The sequence below is a fragment of the Tursiops truncatus genome, chromosome 11 (assembly GCF_011762595.2).
Source record: "Tursiops truncatus isolate mTurTru1 chromosome 11, mTurTru1.mat.Y, whole genome shotgun sequence".
Taxonomy (NCBI): domain Eukaryota; kingdom Metazoa; phylum Chordata; class Mammalia; order Artiodactyla; family Delphinidae; genus Tursiops; species Tursiops truncatus.
Window position 1 is genome coordinate 64897159 of NC_047044.1, and position 10031 is coordinate 64907189.

General features: G+C 44.0%; 2 protein-coding genes across 3 annotated transcripts in view; one reads left to right on the forward strand and one right to left on the reverse strand.

Moving 5' to 3' along the window:
• Positions 1 to 766, reverse strand: part of PCED1B (PC-esterase domain containing 1B) — a 149775-nt gene extending 149009 nt beyond the window's left edge. For both annotated transcript variants that reach the window (XM_033866879.2, XM_073788777.1), the window contains exon 1: positions 634 to 766. The gene's annotated coding sequence lies outside the window, so the exon portion shown is untranslated. The remainder of the gene's footprint in view (positions 1 to 633) is intronic.
• AMIGO2 (adhesion molecule with Ig like domain 2) lies at positions 755 to 4073 on the forward strand. The gene is made up of 2 exons (XM_019934144.3): positions 755 to 892; positions 1268 to 4073. The coding sequence occupies exon 2, from the start codon at positions 1331 to 1333 to the stop codon at positions 2894 to 2896; it is 1566 nt and encodes a 521-aa protein (XP_019789703.1). The 5' UTR covers positions 755 to 892; positions 1268 to 1330; the 3' UTR covers positions 2897 to 4073.
• The last annotated feature ends 5958 nt before the right edge of the window (positions 4074 to 10031 follow it).

The window sequence follows — 10031 nt, forward strand, 5'->3', positions numbered from 1 at the left end:
GACTGGGTGGGAGAGGGAGGCGACCTGCGCTGCCGCGACGAAGTGGGTCTTGAAGGGTGCGACCTCTCCCTCCGGGACTGGGCGTGTCCCTTATCCTCTCCAAACCCTATCACCCTGCTGACCCCGGCTGGGCTCGCGGACGCGACTGGCAGGAGTGCGCGACCGCGTCCTCACGCCGGGGGACGCCGGCCACGGCCTCAGGTGTCGACCCCCGCCCCGCCCCGCCCCGCCCGCGCGGCCGCTCTCCCGGGACCCGGGAGTGGGGGGAGGGTGGTGGAGTTGGCGGCGGGGCTGTCGGGTGGGGGCGAAGGGGGCGCCGGCCGCTGCCCCGATTGGCTGCGCAGCCGCCCCCTCCCCGCGCCGCGCGCCCCAGGCCCGCAGCCCGGAGCTGGTTCCCGCTGGAGGGAGGACGTGCGGGGGCGGGACCGGTCTCCCAGCCCCGCACCCGACCCCGGGCGCGCGGGGATAAAACCCGGCCGGCGCCGCCCGGGAACCCGGGCCCTGCAGCCTCCGGTGCGCGGAGAGGCGGGGCCGGGTCCGACCCGCTCCCCGCGCCTCCGCCCCTTGGACCAGGCTCCGGGAGCAAGGCGCCCCGCGCGCGGGCACGCGACGGCCAGAGCGCCCAGGCGGTACCTTCAGCAGAGCAATGAAGAGAGCCGGGGAGAAGCAACCGCAGCCGGCCGAGACGTTTCCTGCGCCCGGGGTTGCTGCCGCCGCTGCGGCTGCCTGAAACTCCCCAAAGTTGCGAGCCAGCGAGAGGCTGCCGCCCGCCGGGAGCTAAAGGGAAAGGAACTCATAAGATGCCGGAGTGACAGACAGACAGACGCACAGACCCGCAGAAGACACCACCGTCGGCGGCCTATCCCCGGAGCCCGTGAGGCTTCCCAGCTCCGTGAGTTGCTTTCTGGACGGGTGGCTTGCTAAGTATTTCCGTGTAATTGTTTATAAGATGCGTTTGTATATTTTTGTGACTCTTGGAGAGAGTTAAAAAAAACAACGCAGGATGCACCTTAAAAAACAATTGAGTTTCTGATATTGAGACGGTTGTGTTGATAGAATGGGACTGTAAATGTCTGTAAGCAGGAGTAACCCAGGAAAAATTGCATCCAACAGTAAAAAGGACACGTAGGCTCCCCAGTGTGAAAAAAAACCAAAACCCTTCATTTCAAAAGTTATTGGAAAGAAAGCTAGATATTACTCTTAAGGGCTAACTAGTGCTAGTTAACTTTGCTTTTTTACCCCTCTTTAAATATTGATTGTTTACCAGGTTCACTGGTGGGAGGCTGAGCTGGTGGAAAAGGCGCCTGGAAGAGCCCTAGAGGCGACCATAATGTCTTTACGTTTACACGCACTGCCCACCCTGCCTGGAGTTGTCAGACCGGGCTGCAGGGAACTGCTGTGTTTGTTGGTGATCACGGTGACTGCGAGCCGTGGGGCCTCCGGGGTGTGCCCCACCGCTTGCATCTGTGCCACTGACATCGTCAGCTGCACCAACAAAAACCTGTCCAAGGTGCCTGGGAACCTTTTCAGACTGATCAAGAGACTGGATCTGAGTTATAACAGAATCGGGCTCCTGGATTCTGAGTGGATTCCGGTGTCGTTTGTAAAGCTGAACACCCTCATTATTCGGCATAACAACATCACGAGCATTTCTACGGACAGTTTTTCCAGCACGCCAAATCTTAAGTGTCTCGACTTATCGTCCAACAAGCTGAAGACTGTGAAAAGTGCAGTGTTCCAGGAGTTGAAGGTTCTGGAAGTGCTCCTGCTTTACAACAATCACATTTCCTATCTCGACCCTTCAGCGTTTGGAGGGCTCTCCCAACTGCAGAAACTCTACTTAAGTGGAAACTTTCTCACGCAGTTTCCCATGGATTTGTATGTTGGAAGGTTCAAGCTGGCAGAACTGATGTTTCTAGATGTTTCTTATAACCGGATCCCCTCCCTGCCGATGCATCATATAAACTTAGTGCCAGGAAGGCAGCTGAGAGGCATCTACCTTCATGGAAACCCATTTGTCTGTGACTGTTCCCTTTACTCGTTGCTGACCTTTTGGTATCGTAGGCACTTCAGCTCAGTGATGGATTTTAAGAATGATTATACCTGTCGCTTGTGGTCTGACGCTGGGCACTTCCATCAGGTGCTTCTGCTCCAGGATAGCTTTATGAACTGCTCTGACAGTATCATCAATGGTTCCTTCCGTGCCCTTGGCTTTATTCATGAGGCTCAAGTGGGGGAAAGGCTGATTGTCCACTGTGATAGCAAGACTGGTAACGTGAATACCGATTTCATGTGGGTCGGTCCAGATAACAGAGTGCTGGAGCCCGATAAAGAGATAGAAAACTTTCACATATTTCCCAATGGAAGTCTGGTTATAGAAAGCCCTCGTTTTGAGGATGCTGGAGTGTATTCCTGTGTTGCAATGAATCGGCAACGTCTGTTAAATGAAACTGTGGATATCACAATAAACGTGAGCAATTTCACCGTAAACAGATCCCATGCTCACGAGGCATTTAACACGGCTTTTACCACTCTTGCAGCCTGTGTGGCCAGCATTGTTTTGGTACTTCTGTACCTCTATCTGACACCGTGTCCCTGCAAATGTAAACCCAAGAGACGAAAAAATATGCTAAACCAAAGCAATGCCCATGCATCTATTCTCACTTCTGGCCCTGAAAGCGATGCCCCCGCCGATGAACGGAAGGCAGGGGCTGGGAAAAGAGTGGTGTTTTTGGAACCCCTGAAGGATACTGCAACAGGGCAGAATGGGAAAGTCAGGCTCTTTCCCAGTGAAACGGTCATAGCTGAGGGCATCTTAAAGTCCACGAGGGTGAAATCTGACTCAGATTCAGTCAATTCAGTGTTTTCAGACACACCCTTTGTGGCGTCCACTTAATTTTGTGCCTGTATTTTTATGATGTAGTGATTGAATCTCTTCATATTCCGCTTTGTGTGTGGTCTGCAGAAATAAACAGAAGGACAGAAATGGGGTTGTTTTGTTTTTCTGAAATACAACCAAAGGGTCTCTTTCCCTGGTTAATAGGAAATGTGCTGAAGCACTTAGGTTCGTGCCAGAGAAAGATGGGGTTGTTTTTCAGAGTTTAAGTTCTAGATAATATCTTAGTTTTTAGCACCACTGATAATTTCAGAGCTGGCCTGGAGGTGATACCACTGACACTGTCCTTTCACTCAGGATTCTTAAAAGAAAAAATAAGTTCCAAGTATTAGTATTCTTAAAAAAGGGGTTTTACTAACTTATTGGCACCAAAGTTGAGTTATGTTAAAGAAAAGTGTTGTGTTCATTTTTAAAAGATGTAGAAGGAAGAACCAAGCAGCAATTATTTATAAAGCGCAAAGTAAAGTTAGATTTGGGAATAATTCGGTTCATGTCATCATTGCAGACCAGAGTAAATAGACTATCCTGATCAAATTTACTGAGCAGTGCCGCATCCCATGTGGTGTTAGATAAATAGTACAGTAAAGGTACATTTGTTTGACTGTCTTCTTCCCATTCTGTACATTTCCTATCTTTGTGCAAAAGATCTTACTGAAAGTTTAAAGCCATCATTATCTGTTGCCATAAATATGTAGGTGTCAGTGCCAGAACGTCTGAGTAACTTCTTCAGCCTTTGGTCTAGGACTCTAGTATTTGTTCATATGCTTGTGTGAATGTATGTCTTAAATTATATGAACTGTTAAAGAGATACCACTGTATTGTGCTTTGGACATTTGAATTATTGTAAATATATGTGTTCTGCGACTTGATGTTCTGTTTTATTTGCCTATTTAAAAATATACATCTAAGATGTTTTATGTGATCTGATTTTGCTACTTTTGTGTTAAGCACCCTCTATAGCAAATACCTCTCCAAATTTCTTAGAGTTACAGTACAGAGTTTATTTTTTTTTTAAGAGGGAAAAAGGCTCTAAAGTGCCCTACCCAGTTTATACCTTCTATATCACATTTTACTCTGATACCATTATACATTTCAACCAGGTTTGGAAGATATTTAAGCTCTGATTTTGGAACATGTGAGAACCCCGGAGACCTCCTCCTCATTCCTATCCCTGCTGTGACGTAATCGCGTACCCACTCTTTTTTTTTTTTTTTTTTTTTTCCTTCGGTACGCGGGGCTCTCACTGCTGTGGCCTCTCCCGTTGCGGAGCACAGGCTCCGGACGCGCAGGCTCAGCGGCCATGGCTCACGGGCCCAGCCGCTCCGCGGCATGTGGGATCCTCCCGGACCGGGGTATGAACTCGCGTCCCCTGCGTCGGCAGGCGGACTCTCAATCACTGTGCCACCAGGGAAGCCCCGAGTACCCACTCTTGACCTAGGTTTCCTCAGCTATGAAATGAAAATTTCAGACTAGGTGATGTCTAAGGTTTCTTCTACCCTGGAATTGATGACTTCCTGGTGGTCTTAGCTCCATTACAGACTTGGACTGGCTTTCTGAAAATGTACCATATGCTGATGGAGGACAGGAATGGGATTAGGACAGACTAGTGTAGCACTGCCAAGCTCCGAGGGACTATGATTTCGGATCATCAAGTCCAGCTCCTTTCCTTTCTCAGGGATAAAGGAAGCCCAGAGAGGGTTGTGGGTTGTCTGAGGCCACACAGTGAGTTAGTGACAGGGTTGCGAGGAGAGCTCAGTTTTGGGATTCTTCCTGGCGAAGATAAGAGGGTCAAAAAGTGGTTATTTTTAACTATGGGGACGGAGAAGGAGCCAAAGAACGAGACAAAAGAGAGGTCAGAAAATGGCAAAGGAGAGTGACTCAGGGATGTGTTGTCCCTGGGGCCAAGAGAAGAGAATTTTTAAAAGATGGAATTAGGCAACAGTAACAAATATTTGGAGAACTGGAGAACCAGAGGAGGAGGGAAGACTGACTTTGGCAATGTTTTGGGGGAACTGGGTACTTGGTGACAGCTTGATAAGTGCCAAGCCAGGCTCCCAGTGGCAGATGCTGGTCAGCTGGGGGTTAAGGAGTGGGTGATGTGTGCCGAGGGAATAGGATGTTAGCCACTGCTCAGTCGCATTGACAATTCTTTATTGCCCGGTGTTATTTTTTTTTTTATTTTTTGAGGTGGACCATTTTTAAAGTCTTTATTGAATTTGTTACAATATTGCTTCTGTTTTATATTTTGGTGTTTGTCCCCAAGGCATGTGGGATCTTAGCTCCCTGACCAAGGATCGAACCCGCACCCCTTGCATTGGAAGGTGAAATCTTAACCACTGGACTGCCAGGGAAGTCCCTGCCTCTGCCTTTTAAACACAGACCTCACCGGTTAGATAAGATCCTTCAGCCCCAAAGATATTACAGGAAAACATTTTTTTTTTAATTTAATTTTTTTTTTTTTTGCCATACTGTGCGGTTTGCGAGATCATAGTAGTTCCCTGACTAGGGATCAAACCCGTGCCCATGCATTGGGAGCCTGGGGTCTTCACCACTGCACCACCAGGGAAGTCCCTATAGGAAAACATTTTATTCCAGTTCCTGCCATTTAAGTAATGAGGAAGAATTCTGTGATCTGTGTAAACTTTGAAATCATCACTCCTTTCATCATTCATATTTGGCGAATCTCAGACTCAGAGATGCTGTGATTTGTTCAAGATCACAGGGGTGTCTGGACACAAGGGAAAACTCTTTCGAACCACTGACACTCTCCAGCAAGGGGAGGGGCTGCCTCCAGGGGCCGTGATGAGCCCAATGCTGAGTGTGAAGGAGCCTGGCTGGCAGGGAGTTTGCAGAGGATCTCTGAATTCAACCTTTTCTCTAGGGTCCTTCAGCCCTCAAACCCTTGCTCCTAGGAAACGCATGCTGCCTTTGGCAAGGGGACATGGACAGTGCTAGAGTGGGGAGTTTGGAGAGCCTGAGCTTGGCTGGTCCTAATCCAGATGCTTGGTTAAAGGATGGGCTGAGCTGAGATAACAACTAACATACTGGGCTTCCCTGGTGGCGCAGTGGTTGAGAGTCCGCCTGCCGATGCAGGGGACACAGGTTCGTGCCCCAGTCCAGGAAGATCCCACATGCCGCGGAGCGGCTGGGCCCGTGAGCCATGGCCGCTGAGCCTGCGTGTCTGGAGCCTGTGCTCCGCAACGGGAGAGGCCACAACAGAGAGGCCTACGTACTGCAAAAAAAGAAAGAAAGAAAGAAAAAAAAACTAACATATTTACAATCAAAACATATATATATATATAACGGAATCACTTTGCTGTACGTGTGAAACTAACACAACATTGTAAATCAACTATATTTCAATAAAAATAATAAAAAAGAAAACAAACAAAAATCCTGAATGCTGCAAAGCAAAGCGTTGTTTTGGACAGGAATAGGAAGGCACGGTGATGTAAAGCATAGAACTGACTGTTATGATGTGGAATTTTAAGTTCTTACATGTACCTGTTTTTTTTTTTTTTTTTTTTGGTAGTAGCCTGATCACATGTATTTTAAATATAGGAACAGAACTAATTTGTACTTTATAACTTTGTTCCACTCAAAACTTTTATATAATTTTCCTTCTAAGTAATAATCTGGATTTATGTAACTGGGTTATTCTTTTAAGGTACTTAGTATTTTTTATTACACAGTTGTGAGAGAGGTGGATACTCTTTGGAAAAATCAAGCAAAGATCATTGATGTGAAATTTTCCTGGGCTTACAATATTTTTTCACTATAATTAGAAGATATTAGGTTCACGATAACAGACTGTCTAGTTAATCATGAGTTACATTTTTAAAATACACTTTTAAGACTTATAATCTGAACTAATGGCCTAAAACATTAATTTATAGTTAACTTCTTCATGAATCCTCACCGTTTGGCCTAGAGAGATTTAACTATTAAAAAAAAAATTTGATTAATTTTTAGTGCTGATTGCTTGAATTATTTGCCCAGAAAACATGTTTTTTCATTTTTCTAAATAAACATTTTTCTGAAATGTTAATCAGAAGGGCCATAGGTGAAACTTATGGGGGTGGAAACATAAGAGGGACAAGAAGACGCACAGTCCAGATTCTAAAAAGACGTCTATTTGGATCAACCTGCTAAGCACTGTTAAAAGAGGATATAGCCTAAACACCCTGCAATATTGCTGGCTTTTCTTTGCCGTGACTGCTGCTAGATGATTGTCATCTTTTAGTGTCATCTGGTTTACCAAGTGGTCTAACAATAGGTCTAAACCCAGGCTTCTCCATGGGATCACAGGGGAAAGTTAGATAAACAAGCATTTCTAGCAGGTACCCTCTATACATTGCCCAACCAGAGGTTCTGGTTCAGGCCACCTGAGGTAAGGCCTGAATATCATATATTTTTTTTAAATTTCCAAATAATTATGCTTCTGCTTATTTTGTTGAAACACAGCCCCAAAAAATGGGGCTGTAGCAAATTTTGCGTTTGGGGCTCTGTCAAAATACATTATTATTACTTGCTAATGGATTTATTAATAAAAAGAATTTTAGCGCTCTTAAAAAAAATTCTAATATGTTGGGAAAACGAAAGAGTGATCCTCTGATACTAAATAAACTCTAGAGTAAATTGTTGGCTATAATTTGTGATTTCTATTTTTCTAAATTATGAAATACAGAATAACTACTTTGAGATGACTAGATCTCTGATTCTTTCATTTATTAAAACTATTTTTGGCTTGAAAGCGGCAATAGCAGATCTGATTCCTAACAATGAGCTTTGGGGCTTTCAAATTTGATTAGATCATAGTAAAGTGAAGGCATATTCCAAAGATACGAGTGCAGATTTCAGCTACAGAGAACAAACTTCTTTGTTTTTTCAATATATTAGAATAATATTTTTAAAAGAGAGCAGTGAAATTCTTTTCACGGTTTTCTCATCCCTCTTTGCCCAAGAGCCAGCCCCCAATCCATATTTTTTATTTTTTATAATATGAAAATTAGTGTGGAAAGATGATGGTAGTTCGCCCTTGCAAGTATTATTTGTTAGTAACATATAAAATGTAGAACCAAAAACTCTTATAATAACCTCTTGACTAATTGAGAGGACTGCTTACAGGACCATTGTTATTTGTGAATAGATTCCAGAAGGGGAATCCTTTTACAGTGAGGATCAGAGTAAACAGAGTATGGAAACACAGATCCTTTTATAAATTGTAAGAGGTGATATATATATATAGATATATAGATATAGATAGATATAGATATATAGATATATTTATATATATATAGATATCTATATATCTGTATACAGATATAGATAGAGATACGTATGTGTGTATATCATATATACATACATATATACATATATATGGAATTTATACTGGCTTTAATTTATTAAGTGTGAGAATTGGGGTTTATTATTCCTCATTACAGAAGCCCTGAAATGGGAAATATTAACCCCCCCCCCACTGTTTCAGATAGGAAAAAGAGGCTTAAAAGGGATAAATAATTTTCCCAGGTGACTCAGCTAATAAGTCGTTTTTATCATGAGAATCATTTAAAAAATATCTCTGCACAGAACCCTTAGGGATGTTCTACCAACAGAATAACTATGTAAAGCACGGGTCATAAGTAAACTCATGAATGTAATTAGTGCTCACAGCAAATCTGGGAGAAGAGGAATGAAGGGTTGGGGGATCATCAGTCATTCAAACATAATAAAGATGGAAATTATTATTATTTTTTCCCTTAAAACACAATGAGTCACAAGTAGCAAAGTTAGAAATCTACCTAAGAAGATTTGGTTTAATAGACGAAGCCTCCTTAGTCTGCGGGCTCTCTTCAGTCTGGCTGCCCTTCACACATGAAACTGCTTAATATGCAAAGCGAAGATCTGCTTTATCATCATAAGCGACATATTCAAGATTTTTAAATGAATAAGTGATTGAGTTCAATTTTTTTAAATTAAAAATGACCCCAACTTACAGGAAAAAATAATCCTATTGGAGGGGGCATCTGATAATTTGCTTTAAATGTCTAGAAGAATGGAGGGGGCAATTCAGAGCCAGTGGGGGATTTTTTCAGCTAATTTTTAAATTAGATTTCTCAAAATAATTAAAAAAATTATTGCATAAGGTAGCATCATCAGCTTACCTGATTAAACTTCTCTATTAGGTAATATATCAGCAAAGTATCAAACATCATACTCAGAGTATGTGTATATATTAAGTGTCTACAGGACGGAGGGAACGAAAAGTGCCCAGGAACTGAGACTGAAAAATGAGGCAGGCGGCTGCGTATAATCAATGGATCAGTCAATTATAGGGTAACTTACAGGGTGGGATTGGGATCCGGCAGGTAACCATCCAGAAGCATTTGCAGCCATACTCCGTACCACTGAGGGGCCATTGAGGCAATTTTGTAGTTAACCTAGGGTAAGGGGGTAGGTGCTTGGAAACGGGACAGGCATTCCTAAGTCAAGATTCATGAATGGGTCACTAGTCTCCTGGGCGCCAGGAATACGTCAGCGAAGGTTTCCATCATTGTTTGGGGCCTAACAGAGCATAGAGGCCACCTGGTCCTAACGATTATTTAAACAATATCTTTTAACTACAAAGCCCTTGACGACAGAGAAGTGATTTACTGCACAGTACAGTCCTGGGTAGGGTCAGCGGAAGGACAGGAGAAATCGTAAGGGCCCAAGATGGTGTCAGTTACACTAACATCTATGCACTAGGATCTTGGCGTCGTGGAGTTGAGTATCATAAGATCAAAGGCCAAACCCTTGGTGATGAGTGGCCAGTGGTAGCCAGGAGAAGATTATTAAGCATTTCTACATAGTGTGGAGGCCGTAAATGATGTATAATAACTATTCTCTCCCCTTAAAGGAGATTACAGTACAACTGAGAGATCAAACAAAAAACCTGAAACAATTCAAGAGTAAGAGTTGATTTGTCTACTAGTGACTAAACTGGCAAATAAGAGATGAGAAGAGGCAGATAATTAGCAGAGACCTTGCTTTACCCTGTCGGGCTAATGTGACACAGGCTTGAACACTGAATAGCCAGCCCATCGATGCTCTGAATGTTACCTTAGCTGGGATCCTTACCTCAGAAAGACAATAT